This window comes from Triticum aestivum, chromosome 7B, assembly GCF_018294505.1.
Source record: "Triticum aestivum cultivar Chinese Spring chromosome 7B, IWGSC CS RefSeq v2.1, whole genome shotgun sequence".
Taxonomy (NCBI): Eukaryota; Viridiplantae; Streptophyta; class Magnoliopsida; order Poales; family Poaceae; genus Triticum; species Triticum aestivum.
Genome location: NC_057813.1, coordinates 90934221 through 90960379, shown reverse-complemented (window position 1 = coordinate 90960379; position 26159 = coordinate 90934221). Strand labels below are relative to the sequence as shown.

Below are 26159 nucleotides of genomic sequence, written 5' to 3'. Positions count from 1 at the left end.
AAGTCGGTTTAACAGAAAGGAAATAGCATATCCGGACATCTACACTTGCCATCCACGCATACATGAGTCCATACCAGACACAAGAAGTGGTCTTCCGCCTTATATCTTGACGGCCCGTCAGTCCGGCCCATATCCAATAGACCGGACGCCCGAGGACCCCCTAGGCCAGGACTCCCTCATGCATACATCACTTTTTATTAAGGTGATCTGGCACTCTTCTCATGCGTGGTGGTTATAAGCCAAGGAATAGTGGGAGAAGATGCAGAAAAATAAATCATTGGAGAAATATATGGAAGTCTGAGAAACTAAAGAGTAAAGAGCTAGAGAAGTGAAAGGAACTAAAGAAGAAAATGGTAATTCTTGGGGCGATTCGCTATTTTGCTTTTGTATTTGAGATAGGCTGATAGAGTGTTAGTTATTTCGGACTAAATGATGCTTCATTAGGGTATAACTACTGACTGATTGTTCCCTTTTAAATTCAAGAGCTCGAAACAAGATCATATACACGGTGAACCAAAGATAGTTGAGTATTCGGTTTAATTTTGCAGTTTGTTCTATTAGACAAATTACTATTTTGTTGAAACCGTGCAGTGGTATCCTAAATTGTTTCTTTTTGTCTGTACCCGCCAGTTATAAGCACCTATTCTTTTTTCTTCTTTTGTACCTATACATAACAATTCTATTTTTCTTACCCCTGCAGTTATGCATGACCTGTAGCTTATTCACACGGATCTTAAGTCAGAGAACATTCTCCTTGTTTCGCCAGAAACAACCAGGGTTCATGATTATAAGGCACTGAACTTCCAAATTAGAACCTGGCCTAAATTTGAGATTTCCCGAACGTATACTTTTGTTTTCCATTCATTCTTCAGAGGTGATCCCATTGGTTACTTAATGCTCTTCACTGCATGAGTAAATTTCTTTTTGTTTATTTCCAAACTCAGTTTTTGTTTTCTCCGTGAAGGTTCTCTGACGCAAATATATAGTGAAGCGGTTTGAGAAAAGAAGCAAACCGTCTGAGCCTATCTATTTATATGGTGTGGAGAAGATAAGGTTCTTGGCTTATTGATGTCATCCGGTCATTTTTATCGGTGCATGACTACTTAATGAACTTTCTTGTTGTGTCGATGATGACAAGAAAAGTTTCTTTGACTAGGTGTGTCTTTGGTTGTATCCTTGAAATATTTCACTACTTATGTTGCATGGATGATGGGTCTCATACTTGCAACGGATATTTACTAACGAACTACCAAAAATATATAGCTACTTTATTGTGACAAGTTTTTATATCAAAGGCACATGCAAGCTTGTCTGTTAGTAGCTTTCTGTTTGAAGTCAACGAGATTTCATACGCACATCTGCGTAAGAAAGTAAAGATTGTTCTTTTCCTGCTGAAGTTTTCATTGTGCAGGTTTGCCAACTTAATTCAAGCTATCCTGGATTCATGGTGGACTGACATCATACATCCAGAATGCCAAAAAGCTTTTGGCAGATTCCAAGGCAGGATAAAATCCATACGATAGTTTCACGCCTTCAATGAGTCTTGCCATGCACCATATTTTCATGAATTTGTTGGGTTGTTTGAAATGAGCCCTTTTGTGTTGTATGTGATCTAAAATTTCAATTCAGAACACCCATTTTGCTCTTTTTTTCCTACTCTGAACTATTGTGTACCGATATGCCTTAACCATCTGAAAGTAGTGCATGGTGTTAATATTGTGCTACATATTTTCTCGAGTGTGATGAACTTGTCTGAACAATACAACAGCTGAAATATACACACATTGTGTAAATGAATTACGAGCAACTGATGGAGTAGTGTTCCGCGACTGTTGCTCGTGTCCGTTCCGGTTTCGTCCCACACGAGCGTCACTCTGAACTAAACCCGGAAGTCCAAAGCCAACCCGTCGCGCAGAATAACCTGTCGACTCTCGAGCGCCTCCGCCCCGAACCCCGACCGTCCGCTCCGCCCACCCTACGCCAAAATCAAACCCCAGCTCGTCCGCTCCGGCGATCTGCCGCAGCAGGAGGCGAAGCCCCACGACCCGACCGCGCGGAGCCTCTGCCCGCCATGACCGAGGTACTCCCCCATCTCCCTCCCCCCTTCGAAATCCGAGGCCGCGCGTTACCCATCCGCGGCTGCGCGGTCGATTCACGCGCACAGATTTGGGGCGCGTCTCGCGATTGTTACCGGCTTACCGCGGCCGTGTTCTTAGAGTAGAGATCTTACTTTGGCTAGCTGATGGCTCGGGCCTCGCGCGGTCTAGCTTCCGGGTTCGCGTGTCTGGGAAAATTAGGGTTGGACTCCGAATAAGCGGAATTAGGGTTAGGTTCGCTTGCTTGTGCATGTCTTGGACGGTTCAATGTGGCGGAGTTGGTTGGAAAGTGTAGCTTGGGGACGCAGAACTACAGATTGTTAGGCACTTCATGCGTGCTAGGTTAAGACTGGGAAATTTGTAACAAGTTCAAGTTGAGGTTAGTGGGTGGGAGTGCCAATACATCCTGGTGTCGTGTCGATATCATGTGATCTTTGTCTTTTGGTAGAAATAGTGAAATTTCCTTTTGCCTTTGAAAAATCATCTGCAATATTTTACAGGCCGTTCTGTATAAGCTCTGTTATGGTCTTGGACAGCAGTTCTTCAATTTAAGTTTGGGGACTAATAACTTCTCTGGTCTTCTTTTTCAGTATTGGGTGAGCCAAGGAAACAAATGGTGCGACTTGTGCAAAATCTTCATATCGAACAATCCATTCAGCATCAGAACACATGAACTCGGCAAACGCCACAAGGACAATGTCACCCAAAGATTGTCTACGATGCAAAAGGATGGCGCTGCCAAGGAAAAGGAGCAGCAACAAGCAGCAAAAGCTCTCCAACTGATAGAGGCTGTAAGTTCGTAATTCACTGCATTTTTCTGTGTATTGCTGTCCATCAGTTAAGTCCAGCCATGACATACATATCTTGCATAAACTAGATTTGTAAATGGAAACATTGCTAGATTGTTACAACATGCAGGCTTTTCTTTCTAGCTTTACATCATCTCTTGTTACATTTTTTTCCTGAGTTATGGGGGTGGCATTCCTGATTATATTTTTAATGTTTTTCCCTGCAGAAAGCTAACAAGAGTTACCAGAAAGATTTAGAGAATAATCAGAGAAACACTGATGGTGACAGTTCTGCAGCACCTGGAGAAGGTTTGGCTCTTTAATACCTGAATACCTACTGCACTGCATCCTTTATTTCCCATTGCGTGCATAGTTATCTTTGATTTGTGTAGCACAAATTAGATCTCGATCTATTATAAGCTTCTCCCTTGTTCACCCTTGAGCTTTCATTACCTTGCTGACTTCTCTCCTACTGATTTTAGTTGTTCACTTGCTTAGTTCCGAGCCAGATGGCCACATCACAGCAGGAGAATGTGATGGCTGAACCAAGAAATAACCTGCTATGTATCGTCAGTTTTCCAAGCTCCACTTGTTTCTTATGATTAAATCACCCATTCAAGTATATCTTTTTGCTGGTTCTGCTTTCTTTTATTCCTGTATAAGCCAAATGCCCCTACTTGGAAGAAAATGTGTCAACAAATTCTTATATGATAGGACAACAAATATGGGCATCAAAATGTCTTAAGACAACATTCATCAGTTAGCTGAAAGATGTTAGGTTTTTCATGAACTGTACCTCAGCAAAGTGTCCTCTTGTCCAACAATTAAGCGTTCATATTTTTCTAGCATATTAATTCTGGCTCTACCAGGAACCAGATTTCAAAGACTACATGTTAGTAATACCATTTCAATATGAACCTTTATCTGGATTATCCCTAGCACTCCCTCCATTCCAAAATATAGTGCGCCCGCGCTTCCCCTGTTCCAACTTTGACCATAAGTTTAACCAACGAGACCGACTGCGGCGGGAGCAAAAATTACTAACATGGTCTCGTTGGTTAAATTTATATAATTTTTTCTCCCGCCGCAGTCGGTCTCGTTGGTTAAATTTATGGTCAAAGTTGAAGCATGGGAATAGAGGAAGCACTACATTTTGGAACGGAGGGAGTATGAAATATGAAGTATACTCTGCATAGACTGATATACCCTCTGGTCATGCTTGGTACCAAGACAATGTATTGATGTCATTCTGAATGCTTTTTTTTTTTACACTGAGTTTCTTTTCTGTGTTTTAACATGTTTGAAATATGATCTCTGCAGGATGGGTATTTGACTCAACTTCAGGATATTATTATGATAAGTCTACTGGACTTTACTACGACTCGAACTCTGGATTCTATTATTCTGACGGCTTAGGTACTTTCGTTAAGCAGACACATCAGATTTCTAATTCGTTCCCGTCATGGCTTCTAGAGTGGTTATTTATTATAATTGATATTTATGTTTTTTTTCCGCTGAGCAGGCAAATGGGTCACCCAGGAAGAGGCATACAAGTGGGCGGAAACCTCAAAAACTAATGTTGCCCAATCGTCGACCTCACAACCAAAACCGGCTGGTGGAAGCGGGCCTGTCGCCGGTATTAAAGGAGGGCCAGCCCCAGGTGTGGTCGTAACGAAACCACTGAACCCGATGAGAGCTGTGAAGGGTGCTCCGTCAGCTCTTGCCGCTAACAAGAGAAAAAGAGAGGACACCAAGAAGCCCAAGGTGGTTACCAAGGAGGAGGAGGCGGCACTCAGAGCGCGGGAAGCAGCTCGGAAAAGAGTGGAGGACAGGGAGAAGCCTCTTATGGGATTGTACAAGACGTACTGAGTTGTCAATGCTCCCAAGCTCAAGGTGCGCGCCCAGTCGCGCTAAAACAGTGGAAATGCTGATGGATGGAATTGCTCTGAAAGTAAAGATTGGGAGACCAGCGCCGAGCCCCGAGCTCTTGAGCGTCAGTGACACATACATGTATGCATTGTACAATACCTCGTCAAGAGTTCCTAAATCAGCCAGGCTCCCTTTGTGCGAAACATGTAAATGATCAGCTCGTCGATTATCATCTCTCGTGTTGTGTTTTCCCATTATAATGCTGACAAATGCGGCCAATGCGATTGCTGCTGGAGATAGATTGTACTGTCATCTCTACATCATCAGTTAATTTAGGCTGCGAGTATTTAGTTTCCTGTCCCTCTTTTGTGATGAGATCCTGACGTACAAGTGGCCTGGCTGCGGCCTGCGGAGAACCCAGCAGGCGGCCCCGAGCCAGCTAGAGTGAAAGTGTGTGTGTGGAAAGAGCAAACCTTGGGTGCCCTCGTCCGTTCTTGCTGGTCCAATCTACTTTTTGGTGACCGGCACGTTCACTGGTTGGCTTCTGCTGTGGATCTGGAGAGAGACGCACCAAGATGCGGCAACGGCCACCTTCACGTGACTGTGCCAGCCAAACTGAAGGAGTCAACCGGCCGCACCGCCGCTCCAGACACACTTGCCCACGTCTTGAAGTTGAAAGCTAGGCGCCGGCTGCGGGCTGCCGGTCAACCACACCACACTTGTCCATGCATGTTACTCCTAGTAGTGATGTTTATGGCACGGATGGGGGATTATCTCGGTTAGGTGCGGGTCGGACGAAATCATCCGAGATGACGAGTTTTGTTTGTTTTCCTTCCACGAAACAATCACACCGGATCGGGTAAGAAGAGAGACGCTCCCGCCTTGAAAGATCGTCCTGCTGCTTCCCTCGAATCGAACGTGACCGAATTCTAACGAAGGAGATCAGACCATCAGTCTGCCCTCCCGTCAGTTAAGAAACGATTTCTTTCTGTCTTTCTTTGAGAAAGAAGAAGATGCTTGGCACGTCCGGGAAGGGGTCGCACGCACGCACGTACATCTGTCAGATTATTCCTTCTCTGACAGAGATCTTTCCATTATTATTCTGGACGAAAGAATACTAGTTTTTGCCGCGCAAGTGAAATAAAGCACGTTTGTTGGCACCCGCGCGTGTAACCTGTGGCTGTTTTTTTTTTTGAAACGGAGGCAAAAGATTTGCCCCATTCATTAAATAAGAAGGAGGTTTAACAGGGTTTTTAAGCACCGGCCAAAAGGCCGCAAAGAAAGAAAGTACAAGCCGTTACTCTCCCGGCATCAGACACCCCAAATGTTTTGCCCCTGCCCGGACCCATAGCATCGCCTCGTGCTTGATTGCTTGGAGGGTGGTGAACGTTGGAGCGGAGCGGCCTCGAAAGACCCGTACGTTCCTCTCATCCTAAATTGCTTTCGAAACGAGCATGAAGATAGATGGCATCACTTTTTTGTGAGCACTGTGGGCGGAAGCCGATTCACACCACCATGCATGGATGCTCCTGTAAGCCGCCCAACCTGAAGTATCCAAATCAATGAGTCGAAGCCAAGCTCTGACCATCTCCCAAACTCTCAAGGTGTATCTACATTGAAAGAAAATGTGCTCAACTGTCTCTTGTTCACGCCTACAGAAGGTGCACAGGCCACTGTTTGGCCACCCTCGCTTGGCCAAGCGAGCGGATGTCCATAACCTGTCTTGGATGGCAAGCCATGCGAGAAATTTTACTTTCGGGGGGGCCCAGGCTGTCCAGACCACCTTGTACATGGCCGAATGGGTGACTGTCAAGTAGTGCACATTATACGCCGAAGACGCCGAGTAGCTCCCAGAGGACGTGTGTTTCCACAAGATGATATCCTCCACGCCCACTTGTAGCTGCACTCCTCGAAGGAGGATCCAAAGATCCAGGAATTGCCGAATGTGGTCGAGAGTGAATATTGTCGTCATATTGATCTTGGTGATCCAGGCATTCTGCAATAAAGCTTCCCTGACCTTCCAGGTTTTCCTCTTGGAGGCGTCAAAAATCAGCGGGGCAATATCTTTTGGTTTCCTCCCATTGAGCCATGGGGACTCCCAAAAAGGGGCGCGCGCCCCATCGCCAATCGTGATAGTAGTGGAGGCGTAGAAAAAAGCCTTGTCGTCCTTGTCGCATGGATTTCCAAGCCCAACCCACAAGCGAGAAGGGTCCGTCCACTCGAGCCATAACCAGCGGAGTCTAAGTGCTTGGCAAAAATTCGCAAGATTGAGCACACCAAGGCCGCCAACGTGCCGTCACGTGCCGTGGCGTACGTGCCGTCACGTCGTCTTTGACCGGCAACTCATAGGCCCGCTCGCGGCACCGGCACCGCCGGGAGCGGACCGGTGCGGTCAAAACAAGCGTGCGCCGGTCGGAACCCTACACCAACTACATCAACAGTAATCTATACAGCCACGACCACGACCCCGGCCATGGCCCCGCCCGTCCCTCTCCCCCTTTCCTGCCGCATTCGTGCCGCGTCAATGACTTTTCAACCAGGCGATCGAATGGCGCCCCGCTATATTCGGACGCCACTAACGACACCAACGGAGAACGTAGCTATAGCTAGCAGTGGTTAGCACTTAGCACCCACGTATAATTAAATTGAATTTGCTCGCCCCGAATTAACATCATCGAGCGATCGGCGGCAAAAAGGTTTGGTTTGATGAAGACCGCCGCAACAGTCCCCTAACCTAACTGACCTGGACGCATGGCAAGCCGCCGAGTAGAACGTGACCAACACCAACACCGCCAATGATCATGTTAGTATCTCCAGGCTGCAAACGTACAAAACGCGCCCCAAAAATCACATAGGTTACATCGTCCAGCGTCTACTGAAATTATAGTAAAGAGCCTATGACGACTGATTTGCAAGTCTAGCCAGATGCCTGTCTGTTGGCAGTGCGTGACAACGGACCCTGCACGTATTTTAGTGCACGGGAACGGGAGCCCAATGATTTGATTTGCCGCCAACGAACGGCTCGCTCTGGATCCGCACGTAACTTTGAAAACGATGGAGTCGGTATATATACGGTAGTATAGTTTTGCCAGTTGTGGTTGTTCGTGCCAGACATGACAAGCGTGTTCAAACGAGTACGTAATCCAATTGCTACTAACTCTTTGTTCTTATTTTGTTCAAAAAAGAACTCTTTGTTCCGCACTTTTGTCCAGTGAAAGGGGGGTTCCGTTTGTTTGATACTCCTTCTGTAAAGAAAATATGAGTGTTTAGATCACTAAAGTAGTGATTCAAATGCTCTTATATTCCTTCACGGAGGGAGTACTTCTTTTTAGATTCAGATGTTCCGTCTGATACTTTGAACGCGAGCCCAAGCAACACCAAATTCAGTCCCGCCAAAAGAAAAGTTTCCAAGTCAAGATTAAAAGCATATCCAACTGGCTTTTCACATGGAACCATGCTTTGCATTAAAACAACAAGGTTAGAAAGAACATGAATAGCGAAGAATGACAAGCCTTGATGCATGGGATGATGTCTCAATGGAAATTCATTCAACGGCTATTACATCTTATATCTAGTGGTGAGTAAAGACTATTGTAGTTTTCAAAGCCTAGTATAACGAGGGCGTTGGCATGTGTCATTTCTTCTGGTTAAGTGCATGTGACATACAATCGAAAGAAAAAACAACCAATATAGTTTCCGATGTAATTTTATTTCTTGTTGGCCGTTTTGTGTCTTATGGTTTTCCATTCTACTACGTACTATTTTTCTTGATTATATCATGTTACATGATGCCCTTTGGGTCTCTTTTCTTAAATAAAAGAAGAATACAAACAACTCAATTTTACTTAAACTTAAGGGCTAGAAAATTAAAAAAATAGACCCTTGGAGACTGCTTCTCAAACTGCCAAAATGACCGCACGTGTATCGACAAGGCATTTCCATCTCGACGAAGCCAAACAAATGCATTGAGGAGCTCCACGCCGATCATCACCAACAAGATGAAGGCAACTATAGACAAATGGCCTCGAGGGGATTGAGAGGGCATCAAAAACCATCGACGTTATGAAAACATGTTCTTTGATAGGCTACAAACACCCCTTGAATGGGATGGTCGAGTGTCGAGGAAGAACCCATGTCAAAACATATTCATGATACTTTGAACACAAACCCAAACAACCGTCATTTTAAGCTAATGCAAAAGGGAACTCCAAAATTTTAAAATAGAAAGTATAAAGCTCTGCTATGTACTCAGAAAGTGAAATGAAAAACCCACAAATAAGAGCAATTCGAGTTACATAAAATAAGGGCCAAAAAGAAAGAAAAAAACATATGTGAAAGATAAAGAGCATCCCGGAGTAGGAAAATGATCGGAACCAATAGATAGCAAGAAGCATATATGTCCCATCCCATTTCTAAGTTGAGCGCTAGAAAAGAACAACTAGGTAAACAAATGCTTGGAGCACATGCAAAGGGTTTACTCTAAGCAATTGTAGAACGTTTTGGTAGTTCACAATTCAAGTCGAACTAAACACAACAATTTTTAGAATAGACCTTTTAAGGCTATGTTTCAGTTGGTTGTCACTTTCAAAGAAGAGAAGTGGTGGATTTCCAGCAAAATATGCACTGCAAATTGGGGTTATGAGGCCACAATGTGAGGCTAGAGGCCACCACCCACTTAGATATATCATGCTAAATTCGGCCACTAAATACCGCTGGACATCACTCCTTTTGTTGGGGATATAAAGGGAGGGAATTTTGGTGGTAGTTTGCTTTTAGAAAGAACGGAAGTGGAGAAAAGAGCACATATGTCTGATTCGCATACACACTGTCCAGTATCGATGGAGGTAATCTAGAATGCATAGTGAAAACGAATCGAAACATTTTTGTTTTTGCAGGAAACGAATAGAAGCATATGACCATTTTCATAGAAAAACAAATGCCTGTGTTATATACGGTACTCCCTCCGTAACTAAATATAAGACTTTTTGTAGTTCTTTGCCAAACCGTTTTATATTTAGTTACAGAGGGAGTATTAAAGGATTCAAAAAATGCATAAGAAAAAGAAAAAAGGAACCCAACAACAATCTGTGGATAAATAATAGCCATACTCATTCATATTCTTATGTTTTGTCAAAAGAAAAGCACATTTCTACGGACTAGTACTGGTCACTGCCCTTCAGGTTTTTTTTTTCCAGAGTACGCAAATTGCATACCGTATTTTTATAGAAAAGAGGAACAGTGATTTTTACAAGAGGTCCCTCGAGTTGCGAACAACCAAGGCCATTACCCACTCACTCCAACATGAAACAAAGATCAACTCTCTCACAAAACGTTGTAGCCCTCCGGCCACTCTAAGTGCTAGGTTCCAATCCTTGATCTCTTCATCTTCTGGACAGAATCTAACTAAAGCATAGATGAGCGAACAAGCTTGACCGAAGGGCCATCTCCTTTTTCTTCTGATGCAAAACGACACACATTTGGAATCTTGCAAGCTCGACAAAAAACAAACTCCAAAAGTATTGCCAACAATTTCACGCTTTCATAATCTCTTCCATTCTATAATGTGTACACGTATATGATGACAGCACAATCATGCTCCACAAAGGGGCCGGGAGAAGACCGAGACCAAGAACATCGTCCATGGTCTCAAAACGAAGTTCGATTTTAAAAAACGAAAAGGAAAAAGGCGCCACCTCTCTTCTATGAACAAAGCGAGTAGAAATGGCGGCTAACGCCATGGATGGATGATGGATCCCTCCTCTACCCTTTGGTCCCCTGCGCCGCCATGCCGCCGCGGCCGTGGTGCCACGAGTGCCCGCCAAGCCCTCTGGCGAACCGCTGCAGCGGGCTCAGCCGCGCGCACCCGACGATGCCCTCCGCCGCCGCCGCCGCGCCGCTCTTGTCGCCGCCCTGCTTCTTGAGCTTGTCCATGCTGACGGCCCTCGCGTTGAACTTGGCCGTCGTCGGCGGCGGTGGTGCGTTTGCCTTCTTGAGGGGCGCGTCGGGCTGCTGCGCCGGCGGGCACTTGGGGAGCGGCTCCTTGTTGATCCGGCCGCCTTCCGACGAGCTCCGGAACAGGAGGAGGTCGCTGAGCCGCCACCTCCTCCACCCGGCGCTCCTGGAGGCTGGACGCGCGGCGAACGGGTCGGCTTTCTTGGGCGGCGAGCCTGACGCGACGGCGGTGGTGTTCTTGCCGCCGAGCGGGGAGGGCGAGGGGGCCTTGGTCGCCTCCAGCAGCGCGGCTGCGAAGGGGTCGAAGTCCGTGCCGGAGCCGACCCTGCTCCGTCGCCGGGGCGACCTCAGGGCGCCTTTCGCGATCGGCGACCGCGGCGATGACCCGACGCTCCCGCCGTCGAGCAGGCCGGGCGGCGGCTTCAGCGGCCTGATCTTGCCCTCGTCGGAGGTCTTAAGCAGAGGCTTCAGCGGCCGGATTTTACCCTTCTCGAAGAGCTCGTCCGCGGTCGTCAGGCTCTCCGCCGGCGCGGTCTTGTCGACGACGGTGCCGAACTCGAAGTCCGTGTCCCACGCCGCCGCCCCGCCGCCCATCCCGGCCTTGGGCGTCCCGGGCCTCTCCTCCCAGTCGAACGGCACGGCCGAGGCGGTGGTGGAGTACGACGAGCGCGGATGGAACCCCTCGTCGTCGTCGTCGTCCTCCTCCTCCTCCTCCTCACCGCCGTCGCGGCTGCCGTGGTCCCCCTCGGCGAAGTGCGCGTAGATGGCCGCGGCGCGCCGGGGGCTGGCGGGCGCGCTGGTGAAGTGCTGGAAGAGGTCGAAGGGGTTGGCGCCGGCGAGGCGCGGCGTGACCGGCGGCAGGAGGTCGAACGGGTTCGGCGACGACGGCGCCGTCAGGAACGGGCTGCCCTTCGCCGCGGCCGCTCCCTCGACGGAGCCGAACGGCGTCGCGGGCTCCGCGAGGCGGCCGCGCGGGCTGGACGGCGCCGTGGCGTACGGGCTCGCGGCCGCGCTGTCGGGCCGGAGGTCCCGGTGCGGCGTCGGCGAGGCGGGACGCGTCATGACCTCCATTTTTTTGAGCTTGGCTTCTTGGGGACGGACGGAGAGCTCGTGGTGGCGATGGGCTTTTAAGAGTCGTGGAGATGGAGGGAAAGGGTGGGAAGCCGCGGCGAAGGAGGGAACAGGGGAGCTGAACGAACACTGATGGAGAAATGGAAGGCCCACTTTTAAATCTTCAACAAAAACAAATAAATATACTAACTGAGTTATTTATTTTTTGAGTGGAATATTCCGGATGCATTCTGTAGATGGTATTGTGTGAAAAAAATTATTAGATGTATTCAAATGGGCGAAATATCATTAGAGTATCACGAAAATATTTTAAGATCATGTAACTTCAAACCATTTTTACTACTATGTGTGTATAGAAACTAGCTATCAAAGTTGCATCTTGTTGACTCCGTGTACGTGTATAAAATATACAAAACTTTATTCTTTTTAGAGAGTAGGCTTTTCAGCCCTGCTTTACTAAAGCAAGAATCTCAATGGAATAGGATATGCGGTGCGAAAAAGATAATATAAAACAATGTTTATTTTGGAAGGGAGGTGAGAGTATTGACAAAGGCACTATGTATTTCTTTCATTTCAAAATAAGTTCTATGTTCAATCTAGAAAAATTCCGTGTTAAGTTTCGTTAGGAGAAGTTTTTGAACAATAATTATTATTTTTTGAAACGGAGACAAAAGATTTGCCTCATCCATTAAATAAGAGGAGAATAGAGTTTGACAAATTGCAAGTGATCCTACAAAAAAACCGCATGGCAATTACTCTCGTACAACAATACGCCCTAGTTTCTTAGCACCCGCTGTAACCCATAGGTTGGTCTCCAGCAAAATATTTTGAAGAAGAATAGGCGGTGGCGCACTCTTGTGGCGAAACACCCGGGCGTTTCTCTCTTTCCACAGAGTCCAAGAGACGAGCATGGTGAGGGAGGCCATCGCTCGTCTGTCTGGATTTCGCATGTCGGTTCTTCTATCCCACCAATGCATAAGAGAGTCCTCAAGGTGCCAATCGGAGGTGTCAATGTGCGCAAGACCAAACTTGTCAATGACTAATCGCCAGAGCCCAATGGAGAAGCGACACTTGACGAAAAGGTAGATGCCTGATTCTTGCTCCCTCTTGCAAAGTGGGCAAAGCCCACAATTTTCCCAACCACGCCGCTCCAACCGGTCCGCAGTCCAAATCCGGTCTTGCAAGGCCAGCCAAGCGAAGAATTTGACCTTAGGGGGAGCCCAAGCTTTCCAAACCATGTAGTGAATGGGCGAGTGCGTTAGGCCAAGAAATTGCGCCTTATAAGCAGTGGCCGCCGAGTATATCCCATCTACAACATGTTTCCAAACAATGTCATCCTCAACCTGGCCGTCAAGGTAAACATCATGCAGAAGTGTCCGGAGCGAGAAAAGCTCTCGGATGTGGGCGGCAGAGATAACTGTGTCATGCTTGATGTGAGTCATCCAAGCGTTCCCGGCGTATGGCTTCTCGCAGCTTCCAGCTCTTTCTTTTCGCGGCTTGATAGATAAGCGGGGCAACATCCTTGGGCTTGCGACCAAGCAACCACGTGGCGTCCCAAAAAGGTGTTTTAGCACCATTTCCGACGATGATTGTGGTTGAGGCATAGAAGAAATTCAGGTCGTCCTCGGTGCAAGGGTTGCCCAATCCAACCCAAAGTTTGTTAGGCTCCTTCCATTCGAACCAAAGCCACCTCAGCCGCAGAGCCCGAGCAAACTTTTTGGTGTTGAGGACCCCAAGGCCTCCATAATTTATGGGCCTGCAGACCACGTCCCAGTTGACCTTGCATTTTGCACCAGACGTCTTGTCTGAACCAGACCATAGGAAGGCCCTCTCCACCTTGTTGAGATTATGGAGTGTGCCCTGCGACACAATGAGAGGCGTTATGGAGAAGACCGCCTGAGAGGTGATGACCGATCTGACAAGGGCAATGCGTCCAATGGTTGTGATGGTTTGTCCTTCCCAAGTTACCAACTTCCCGGCCGCCTTGTCTTCGAGATATTGGAAGTCGACTTTACGGAGTTGCCTGACCGAGAGCGGGAGGCCTAAATATTTTATTGGGAACATGGCGCGGGTCGCCGGCACCACCGAGCTCTTGTGGAAGTTGGTGCAAAGGCCTGTCACCTTGCCGGAACCCCTTAGGATGGCAGAGAGGTTGTCAACGTCCCTCTTAATTGGGGCCATAAAGATGGCCGCGTCGTCCGCATAGAGGGAGGTTCTCATCATGGCACCTCGCCCGCGTATCTTTTGTAAGATGCCTTTTATGAGTTGCGGTGGCGAGGATTTGTTGAAGGGGGTCGATTGCAAGGACGAACAACAGCGGTGATATCGGGTCCCTTTGACGGAAACCGTGGCCATGCTTGATCGGGTGGCCCGGAAGCCCATTGAGGAGGATGCGCGAAGAGGACGATGAAAGCAGAGCGGCGATCCAATTCCGGAATTTGCAAGGGAACCCCTTGCGTTGTAAAAGGTCGAGGATGTATTCCCACTTGACCGAGTCAAATGCTTTTCTAATGTCTAGCTTGAAGAGGAGGGCAGAAGTCTTGCTTTTGTGCAACCAACGCGCGAAATTGCGAACATACATGAAGTTGTCGTGTATACTCCTCTTGTTTATGAAAGCACTTTGGGCGTTGGAGACGAGTGCGTCCATGTGGGGGGCAAGCCTCAAGGAAAGAATCTTGGCAATAATCTTGCCAATGGCATGCACGAGGCTAATTGGCCTATAATCGGAGACGCCTTCCGTCCCATTCTTCTTGGGCAACAACACCACATTGGCCGAGTTGAGCCATTGCAAGTGGGAAGTGTGGAGGGAGTCAAAACATTGGATGACACGCATGAGATCATGCTTGATGATATCCCAACACCGTTTGAAGAAGATGCCCGTGAAGCCGTCCGGACTGGGTGCCTTATCACCCGGCATAGCTTTTATGGCCGCCAAAACCTCATCCTCTATGATGGGGTCACCGAGATCATGCAAATCGTGGGGTTGAATGTTCAGCTCATCCCAATTGAAGTCAACGTTGCTTGTGCTACCTCTGCCCATGACCTCCGAGAAGTGGCTGTGGATTATCTCTTCTTTTTTCTCATGCTCAGTCACCCAACCATGTGCATCCTTGATCCTATGAATGTGATTCTTTCTTCTCTTGGCGTTGATACGATGGTGAATTTTTTTTGTGTTAGCATCTCCATTCTTGAGGTTTGCGATCCTAGCGCATTGGCTCTTTCTTGCCCTCTGTAGGACTGACAGACTAATCACCCGTCTCTTAAGCCTAGACCGCAGGTCCATCTCCTCCGGGGATAGTAGTCGATCCTCTTGCGCAATGTCCAGTCGAAGAATGATCATGTTGGCTGCATGTAGCTGAACCTTAGCCTCGGAGAAGATAAGCTTGCTCCACTCGGCAAGGCGGAGCGCCGTTTTTTTGAGCTTATGATGAAGGACCTGGTACGGCTCAGAGTGACTGACCCTCTCGGTCCAAGCATTTTGGACGACCTCTTGAAATCCGGGCAAAGATACCCAGAAGTTCTTGAATTTGAAGGTACGCGGGCACCTTGGCCCCTTGTCGTCGGCGAGCAATAATGGGCAGTGATCGGAGAGGGAAGACGACAGGGCGTGTAGTAGGTGAGTGTTGTGAGTGGTGTCCCACTTGGCGTTGCAGAAGAAGGAATCAAGCTTGCACAAGGTGGGGTTTGCGCGTTCGTTGCTTCAAGTGAAGCGTCTGTTCTGCAGGTGGATTTCCTTGAGCTCACAAGACTGGTTACTCTGCTAGTAATGTGTAACTTTGTGATACAAAAATGTTGATGTTGTTAATTCGAAGACCGCGTCAAAGTTCTGCACTATCTATATTGTGAGTGAGAGGGGGTAATTGTTGATTCCAAGAAGAGGTGAATATGCCAAATTCATGCCAATCGAGTGCGTGTTCTTGCGCGTGCTGACAAGATAAATGGAAGCCTGCTGGCAGCGATCGGTCCTCGCGACGAATAAGAAATCGTAATCGTTTCGGTAATGTGATTTGGATGGAACGATCCATGCTCTTCCAAAAGGCATCATGGATGATGACACGCATGCCGGGAAATAAACTAGGATCCGCAAGGAAACAGATGGCCACCGTCTCAATTGATTCTCATCGAAGGTGCTCGTACACGGTACACAGATGGCTCCTGCAGATTTCACGCGGCTACTGATCACGCCGACGCATGCTCGATCTCACACGTTATTGGCATCAGGTTCATGTAATCTTGGAGTCTGGATGCTGATCTCGGTGACATGTTGCGTCTGCTTTGGTGTTGTTCGTTGAAACGGCAGGTGTGGAGGTCAACCGTATGGCTTCTGAGCTCGGGCCAGAGAGAGAACCTCTCTCTGACCCCGCAAAAAAAAGAAAAAGAAAAAAAGAGAGAGAACCTCTCTCTGAGAGAACCAGACCACGAAATTCAGAGGCAGTGTTTGGATTGTTGACATATGAAGATTGAAGAATTCCGAGCTTATCACTTTGTTAATAGAAAGTCCACCTGGTGTGGCAGCGTAATATTTTCATTCCCCACTTCACCGGAATCTCGCGCCCTTTCGGTCATCCTCATCCACCTTATTTTATTTATTTATTTATTGATGTGCACAAAACATTCCCCCGGACACGGATCCAAGCCATCTTAGTTAAGTCTCAGCATCTGCATGCTTTCATAGAGAAATTTAGTAAAAAGAAATAGTTCTGAACTTCTCCGATGCTTTTTTCGGTGCTGGCTTAAGCCTGAAGATGCTGCATGACCATTTGCACAATGTTAGGGCCAGTTGCAGACTGGTTAAGCGACTGATTGATCATTTGAAGCTTTCTTAAAGGAATAGGCTCTTCTGGCCCTCGACTACAAGGCAATGGGTTTCAGGACTTGAAACGAATACTACTCCCGGATATACTTTTTGAATTGGAAGGCCATACTGCCGAATATATTCGCACGAAAAAGAATGGTCTTATGCCAATTGTCCAGAATTTAGCAAGTTGCAGCCTGACTAAAACAATGCAAATGCGACGACTGAAGACGAATTTATTATTTGCAGAATAAGTAGTACGTAAAAAAGTAGTGGACTAATCAAGGTTATTTTTTTAAGAAAAAGAAAAGAAATAACGAATATATCAATGCTGCTGCTGTTTGTCGACTTTTCAGACCACCTATTGGCTTCCCTCAAAAAAAAAAAAAGAAAAAAAAAGACCACCTATTGGCTTGCGGTGAGCCGTTTGCTTCTGCTCTCTGGCCGTCTTTTGCCGACAGAAAGAGACCCGCTCCTGATCTCCCAAAAACGTGCTGGTCAACGGAAGGAACTAAAGGATCTCCAAGCTAGTGCTGCAGAATGGAATTCATATACGCCGGCATGCCTGCGCCTGCCTTACTCTCCTGCACGTAGTATACTCTGGTCCGCGACAGTTTAACTGAATTGTCACAAAATGTTTCGCGAGTACTCCTACTTGTTGTCTTTGGTGCATCAATCACGGACTGGATGGGTGCATTAAGGCGATAGGTAGACGACACGGGTACTTCGCTCAACAATCAGAATGGGCGGCGGCTTATGTCAAACAAGTAGGGGCAACAAGGATGTTAATATACTTATCACTCAACAACGGGGTTTACTTTATATTTAGAATTTTCAATCAAGATTCAGTCAAATTGGACAAATTTTTTTTTAAATGATGATTCTCTCTGAATGCTCACCCCAATGTGCTAAAACGATCCCAGAAAATTAATTGAACTGTTTATGATTATCTGGAATCCGTTTTTGATAAACTTTGAAATTTCCGTCGAAATTTGGATAACAAACTTCGGAATGATGATTCTATCAAACTATTCATCCAAATTAGCTAATTTTTTTTAGAATAGTAGTAAAAAAATCGGCGTAAACACGGTCGAGACATTGCACGTTGATTCAGAACGTGGCACATTTCATGGTAATAGAGGCTTAGCGTCGTTAAAAGCGTAATCATCGCATGACCTCAGAAGCCGGACTAGCCGGTAAATTTCGACATCATATGGGTGATTTGGGTCTTGTGACAACCATTAGCACACAAGTCGTGAGTGAAAGAGAGTAATTGTTGATTCCATGAAGAGACGAATATGCCAATTTAGTGTGTTTTTGTTGCGCCTAGTAATGATTCCTGACAAGATAAATGAATATCTGCTGACAGTGACCGGTCCTCGCGACCAATACAAATTGTTGCGCTAATGTGATGTGATTTCCATGAAACAATCCGTGCTTCTTTCAAAAGGCATCCACTGATGATGATAACACGCATGGCGGGAAATAAATTAAGATCCGCAGGGAAACAGACGGCCACTTTGTCAATTCCCATCACACACGGATGCCCAAGCTCCTGCAGATTTCACGCGGCTACTGATAATGCTGACGAATGTTTGATCTCACACGTTATTAACATTTGTCTCGTGCTGTTCTTCGGATTGTACATGTTATAATCTCTGTGACATGTTGCGTCTGCTTTAGTAGCGTTCGTTGAAATGGCAGGTGTAGAGGTCAACTGTCCGGCTTATCAGCTCAGGCCAAGGGAAAACCTCTCTCTCTCTATCTCTCTTGATGAGGGGTAAAGGGAAAACTTCTCTGACAAAACCAAATCATGAAATTCAGAGGAAGAGATAGGATTGTTGACATCTGAAGATTGAAACATTCTAAGCTCATTTGTATACTTCACCGGAATCTCGCGTGCTTTCGGTCATCCTCATCCATCCTTATATTATAATATTGCCTGCGCACAAAACATGCCCCTGGATCCGGATCCAAGAAATCTTAGTTATGTTTGCGCATGCTTTAACAAAGAAATTTAGTAGACTTATCTGAAGGTTTTTTCGGGTGCAAGCTTAAGTCTGAAGCTACATGGCCATTGTTAAAATGTTTGGGCCGAGTGCATACTGATTAAGCGAATGATTAATCGTTTTCAGCTTTCGTAAAGGAAAGGCTCTTCTGGCCCCAGAAGGCCTCGACGGCAAGGCAATGGATGGATTTCAGGACTTGAAGCATAAACTACTCCTGAATATTACTCCCTCCGTCCGCTAATACTTGTCGCAAAAATAAATAAAAATGGATATATGTAGAACTAAAATATGTCTAGATACATCCATTTTTCCGACAATTATTTCTGAACGGAGGGAGTAGAATATACTCGTTAGAATTGTAGGGCCATACTCCTGAATACATTCACACAAATAAGAATGTTCTTATGCTTATTGCCCATTTCTTTTTGCAAGTTGCAACCTGAAACTAAAAATCTGCGACGACTCAAGACCAATTCATCAGCCTTTTTCTTCATATAATAATAAGTAGTGGACCATGTTTAAAAAAAGTACTGGACCAATCAAGGCTATTTTATTTTATTTTATTTTTAAAGGAAGAAAAACTGAATATATCAATGCTGTTGCTGTTGGTCAGACTTTTCAGAACACCTCTTGGCTTTCGCCTCGCGGTGAGCCGCTTGCCCCTGCAATTTGGCCGGTTTTTGCCGACAGATAGGGACAGCCTCCTGATCTCCTAGAAACGTGCTGGTCAATGGAAGGATCCTCCGAGCTAGTGCTGCAGAATTGATGCGCCGGCACGGCTTACTCTCCACCACGTAGAGACCCTGGTCAGCCACAGCCTAGTAGTACAATTTAGTCCAAGCCGGCGAGAGAAGATTAATGAGCCAATCAACTGAAGCATCACACTTTCGCAAGTACTTGTCCTTGGTGACAGCGTGAACTTCTTTGGCCAGAGCATATCACGGATTGGATTGGATGGTGCATCCGCGCTGGCGACATGGGTAATTCGCTCAGCAATATAAATGGGCGGCAGCTTATGACAAAGAATGTATCAGGGAACCCCAGTTCTAGGTAGGGCTGCAAACTGTTACCCGCGGGATCGATCTATTGCTTGAATTCGAGAGAATTACGGGGATACAAGGATTCCTGGCGTCATGCTGAGGTCTGGATCAGATCGAGAGAAAGCTTGGGGAAGGGGAAGAAGGAAGGTAGGAGAAGTACAGCCAAACTGGCATATTACATTCGATGCCCCTGCAGCCACGCACGCTCTGACTACTTGTAACGGTGACTTCCTAAGCGGGCTGGACTCGCTGCTGGGCGTCATGGGCCGGCCTCCCCTGTGGCGGCCTTGAGTGCATGAGTCAGCCTGCTCCGCTCTCTCTTCTCTGCTCTCTTCTTCGGTCGTTGTGCCTCAGTCTTCAGGAAGGCCGTGACAATGCTCCCTCCCCGAGACGCAGCATGTCCCCATGCTGGTGCTTCCGCATACCTTCGATGAAGAGCATGAAGTTGTTCCCCGGTAGCAAAGTTTTCTGGCAGTCCAGTCCAAAGAGTCTTGACTTGCGGAAGCAACTTCTTGCCTTGCCGCACCAGCCTCGCCTCCAAAATCTGCTCAGGTTGTCGCTTGTCATCAGCAATGAGCAGAACAGAAAGGTCAGTACTCACCGGTGTTGTAGGCGCCACTGCTTTTTTCAGCTGGGACACGTGAAAAACTGGGTGTACTTGGCTTCCAGCCGGCAGCTTGAGTTTGTAGGCCACTGCTCCCACGCGTTGAAGCACTTCAAATGGTCCAAAGAAACGAAAACAAAGTTTGTGAGACGATCTTGGAGCCACCGAAGTTTGGATGTGTGGTTGTAATCGCAGATACACCTTGTCCCCCACCTCAAACACTCGTTCCGACCGCTTGCGGTCTGCAAACTTCTTCATTCTCTGTTGCGCTCTGTGCAAGTGTTGTTGGATGAGCCGCTGCATTGTGGAGCTTTCTGCCAACCATTGTTGTAAATCCACTGGTGTCAATCCCTTTGTAGGTTGTATGCCAAAGTGCTTGGGTCGTTGTCCATACATGATCTCAAAAGGAGTGCGGCCAACCACCGAATGGAAGGAGGTGTTATACCAGAATTCTGCTTGAGACAACCATTGCGATCATTTCTTTGGGTTTGCATGCACAAAGCATTGCAAGAACGTCTTCAAACACTGGTTGACCCTCTCCGTTTGTCCATCCGTTTGTGGATGGTACGCCGAGCTGAGATTCAAGGTTGCATCTGCCATTTTGAACAGATTCTGCCACAGTCTGCTAGTAAAAACCTTGTCTCTATCGGACACAATGGTCTGCGGCATCCCATGCAGCTTGTACACATTGTTGATGAACACTTGGGCCACTGACAGTGCTGTAAATGGGTGTCTGAGTGCGATGAAATGGGCATATTTGGAAAATTTGTCCACCACTACAAGGATCGTGTCAAACCCATGAGGGGTAGTTTCTCGATGAAATCCATACTGATGGTATGCCAAGTTTCAGGTGGAACTGGGAGAGGTTGTAGCTTCCCTCGGTACTTGACATGCTCTCCTTTTGCTTGCTGACAGACAACACAGGATTGCACATATTTCTGAACATAGCTCTTCATTCCCGGCCAGATGAACAAGGCAGCAACGCGCTGGTAGGTGGCTTCCATGCCAGAATGCCCCCCAATTGCGCTAGAATGGAGTGCCTTTAGCATGGCATCATGTGCCTCGGAGTGACTCCCAAGCCAAATTTTGCCCTGGTATCGAATTACTCCTTTGTCCAATGTATATCCTTGGTCGTTTGGACTAGATAGGGCCAACTCAGACAGCAGTTTTTGTGCTAGTGGATCTTTCTCATAGCCTTCAACAATGATTTCCAGCCAACGTGGCTGCACTGATGTGATACTGTGCAACTGCTCATTGTGTGTTCGACGAGACAGGGCATCGGCCGCGATGTTTGACTTGCCTTGCTTGTACACTATCTTGTATTGCAACCCCATAAGTCTAAGGAAAGCCTTCTGTTGCATTGGCGTGGTCACTCGCTGATCACCGAGATGGACCAGACTACGCTGATCCGTGCATATCAAAAATTCTCCTGCTTGCAGATATGCCTTCCACTTCTCCACAGCCATTAAGATGGCCAAGCATTCTTTATCGTACGTTGAAAGGGATCGATTCTTCACGCCCAAGCCCTTACTGAGAAAGGCCACTGGATGCCCTTTTTGCATCAATACCGCCCCTACACCTGTATCACAAGCGTCCGTTTCCAACACAAACTGCACTTTGAAGTCCGGAAGTGCCAAAACTGGTGCCTGCACAAGTGCTTGTTTCAAGGCATCAAAAGAAGCGGTCGTCGCTGATGTCCACACAAAAAGGGGTGTTTTTCTTCAGCAGGTCTGTCAGAGAACGGCTGATGATGCCAAAACCGCGGATGAACTTATGATAGTATCCTGCTAAACCAAGGAACCCCCGCAGTTGCTTCACGTTACCGGGTGTGAGCCATTGTTGGACTACAACTACTTTAGCTGGATCCGTCGACACGCCATGCTTGCTAACAATGTGTCCCAGGTACTCAAGCGACTCCTTTGCAAACATGCACTTGCTTCGTTTCACATAGAACTGATGCTCGCGCAACATTTTGAACACCTGATCCAAGTGCTGGCAGTGCTCTTCCAGGGTTTGGGAAAAAACCAAGATGTCATCGGAGAAGGACAACACATATTTGCGCAGACCCGGGGCCAAAGTAATGTGCATGGCCGACTGGAATGTGGACGGTCCATCAGTAACACCAAATGGCATGACCTTGAACTCATAGTGGCCGTTGTGGGTGCAAAATGCTGTTTTAGCTTCATCTTCAGGAACCATACGAATCCGGTGGTACCCGGCTCGCAAGTCCAACTTACTAAAAAATGTTGCACCTGACAACTCATCAAGCAACTCTTCGACTACCGGCATCGAATATTTGTTCTTGATTGTGATGGCATTGAGCTGTCGATAGTCTACACAGAATCGCCATGTTCCATCCTTCTTCCGGACCAGCAACACTGGTGCTGCGAACGGGCTACGACTAACTTGAATTATTCCTTGTTGTAGCATTGCTGTGATGTGTTTTTCCAACTCATCCTTTTGTTGTGGCGAGTAACGATAGGGACGTACCACAACTGGTTGAGCTCCTGGTAGCAGGGGAATTTGATGATCATAGTCCCGTGTTGGAGGCAACCCTTTGGGCTCATCGAAACGATCCTTGTGCACCTCCAACAGCTGCTGAATTTGTGGCGGCACTTCATCTGAAGTTTGCTTATCAGACACATCACTTAACTGAATCAGGTGTGACACAACACCTGTCTGCATAAGCAATGAGAGCTGATGGCCATCAATTTCTGCACAGGTGGATATGTTGTCTTTGATGCCTCGCAGTGTAATACGCCTGCCCTCGTGTCGGAAACGAAACAGTTTCTTTTTCCAATCAATCCACATAGGCCCCAACGATTCAAGCCATTCCATTCCAAGAATTACATCATAACATCCCAATTTGAGCACTCGCTAATCAGTCGCAAACACATGCCTTTGACATGACCACACTGCTGTTGGAACCATCTCACTACTTGACATAAGCCCCCCATCAGCAATGGTCACTTTTGCCGCAGTCACAGGAACTGTCGGAATCTGAATACGCTGCACCGCTGCCTTGCTGATGAAGTTACTGGAGCTGCCCGAGTCAACTAACACCAGCACTTGATGCCCATTTAGCATAGCGTGCAACAGTATGGTCTTCTTGGCTGGCGTTCCTGCTGCAGCACATTCTGAGAGATGCATTAATCCATCTGTGTCGTTGTCAGAGCCTTGCTCGTCCGCATCTGTGTCCTCATCCAATTTGACATCCAGCAGTAACAAGAGTTCTTCGATCAGCTGCAAATGCGGCGAGGGAGTACATATATGTCCTCGGTGATATTTTTCTCCACATTTGAAGCACAACCCTTTCTCCTTGCGAACTGCTTTCAGTGCAGCCAACTTTTGGGCTAATCTGGCTTTATCATCTGCCGCCGATTTGTCTTCAGGCGATGCACCCATAATTCCTTTGAACTGCACATTATTTTTGTGCTCATTGCGGGCAGAAAACTTGTAATCATTTCTGTAGCGAGAGCTTGAAGCAATCTTCACCTCCTCGAGCAAATCTTCCTGCGTTTGAGCAAGAGACAAAGCGGCATCAACAGTCCTCGGCTTGTGTAAACGTATAGCTGACTGAATTTCAGGTTTTAATCCTTTTACAAATTTGGTCACAAAAAATACTTCATCATAATTCTTATTGTAGACTAACACTTTATGCATCAATTCCTCAAATTTGTGATGATACTCTTCCACAGTACCAGTCTTGATAATGCGCTCTAAGCTCTCTAAATGCCTATGGTATTTATCCTTGCCAAATTTTTGAGAAACGGCAACTACCAGTTCCTCCCAGCTATCAACGTTATGCATCGCCTCATAAGTCTGTAACCACAAGGCAGCATTGCCGCGAAAATGCAAGGTTGCAAAACTAGCCCAAGTTTCATGTGGCACAACATACATAGCAAAATACTTTTCAGCTATGGTTTTCCACCAAGTAGGATTGTCCCCATCAAATTTTGGGAAATCAGTTTTCGGCATGCGACCACCCGAATGTCCCGAGCGAAAACCAGAGCCATGAACGTGATCAGATGAATATGCACTGTGCTCCAAGTCAAAAGGAATTGGTGTAGGGACGAAATCACGCTTACCCCTGCCCAGGGCAGGCGCGGGAGCATTGTTAGCTCCAAGCGCAGTACCCTGGTGTTGATTGTCAACGTCGTGCCCATGGGGCCGAGGTGGAATAGGGGTCGTTGCTGGTGGTTGCTCTGCTTCCAGCACTGCCACCCGAGCGCCCACCTCAGTGATGGCCGACTGCAGCGAGCCGATCAATTTATCGACCTTCAGCATCCAGCTCGCCATGGCCTGGATGGTCTCTGACATTGATTTGACCGATGCCGCGACCAACGCACTGGTCGTCTTCATCTCCGCCAGGTCTGCGCGCATCTGGTCCATGGCGTCGTTCCTGATGCTCAAAATCCAAATCGCAGGCACGAGATTTTATGAGTCGCGAAGGATTCGCGACCAACCGACCAACGACTCGAATCGCACCCCAACAAGTGCTCCACCGCCGCCGCACGCCGCCGAACTGTTGGAAATATGCCCTAGAGGCAATAATAAAAGTATTATTATATTTCCTTGTTCATGATAATTGTCTTTTATTCATGCTATAACTGTATTATCCGGAAATCATAATACACGTGTGAATACATAGACCACAATATGTCCCTAGTAAGCCTCTAGTTGACTAGCTCGTTGTGATCAACAGATAGTCATGGTTTCCTGGCTATGGACATTGGATGTCGTTGATAACGGGATCACATCATTAGGAGAATGATGTGATGGACAAGACCCAATCCTAAGCATAGCACAAAGATCGTGTAGTTCGTTTGCTAGAGCTTTTCTAATGTCAAGTATCTCTTCCTTAGACCATGAGATTGTGTAACTCCCGGATACCGTAGGAGTGCTTTGGGTGTATCAAACGTCACAACGTAACTGGGTGACTATAAAGGTGCATTACAGGTATCTCCGAAAGTGTCTTTTGGGTTGACACGGATCGAGACTGGGATTTGTCACTCCGTGTAAGCGGAGAGGTATCTCCGGGCCCACTCGGTAGGACATCATCATAATGTGCACAATGTGACCAAGGGGTTGATCACGGGATGATGTGTTGCGGAACGAGTAAAGAGACTTGCCGGTAACGAGATTGAACAAGGTATCGGCATACCGACGATCGAATCTCGGGCAAGTAAAATACCGCTAGACAAAGGGAATTGTATACGGGATCGACTGAGTCCTTGACATCGTGGTTCATCCGATGAGATCATCGTGGAACATGTGGGAGCCAACATGGGTATCCAGATCCCTCTGTTGGTTATTGACCGGAGAACGTCTCGGTCATGTCTACATGTCTCCCGAACCCGTAGGGTCTACACACTTAAGGTTCGATGACGCTAGGGTTATAAAGGAAGCTTGTATGTGGTTACCGAATGTTGTTCGGAGTCCCAGATGAGATCCCGGACGTCACGAGGAGTTCCGGAATGGTCCGGAGGTAAAGATTTATATATGGGAAGTCCTGTTTTGGTCACCGGAAAAGTTTCGGGTTTTATCGGTAACGTACCGGGACCACCGGGAGGGTCCCGGGGGTCCACCAAGTGGGGCCACCTACCCCGGAGGGCTGCATGGGCCATGTGTGGGAGGGAACCAGCCCCAGGTGGGCTGGTGCGCCCCCCACAAGGGGCCCAAGGCGCAGGAAGTGGGGAAGGGGGGCAAACCCTAGGGCAGATGGGCCCTAAGGCCCACCCTGGGTGCGCCTCCCCCCTCTCCCCTTCTAGCCGCCACCCAGATGGGATCTGGGGGTTGCTGCCACCCCTGGGGAGGGAACCCTAGATGGTGGCACAGCCCTCCCCTCCCCTATATATACTTGAGGTTTGGGGCTGCTATCAACACATGAGTTCCTCCTCCTGTTGGCGCAGCCATACCTCTCTCCCTTCTCCTC

At 47.4% G+C, this 26159-nt stretch overlaps 2 protein-coding genes across 2 annotated transcripts; one reads left to right on the top strand and one right to left on the bottom strand.

Annotated features, from left to right (window-relative positions):
• Positions 1–1855: 1855 nt before the first annotated feature.
• Positions 1856–5109, top strand: LOC123157979 (zinc finger protein ZOP1). Its single transcript, XM_044576138.1, has 5 exons — positions 1856–2080; positions 2687–2887; positions 3112–3193; positions 4205–4300; positions 4407–5109. The coding sequence occupies exons 1-5, from the start codon at positions 2072–2074 to the stop codon at positions 4751–4753; spliced, it is 735 nt and encodes a 244-aa protein (XP_044432073.1). The 5' UTR covers positions 1856–2071; the 3' UTR covers positions 4754–5109.
• Positions 5110–10272: 5163 nt separating this feature from the next.
• LOC123162108 (uncharacterized) lies at positions 10273–11838 on the bottom strand. Its single transcript, XM_044579908.1, has one exon. The coding sequence runs from the start codon at positions 11774–11776 to the stop codon at positions 10514–10516; it is 1263 nt and encodes a 420-aa protein (XP_044435843.1). The 5' UTR covers positions 11777–11838; the 3' UTR covers positions 10273–10513.
• Positions 11839–26159: the final 14321 nt, after the last annotated feature.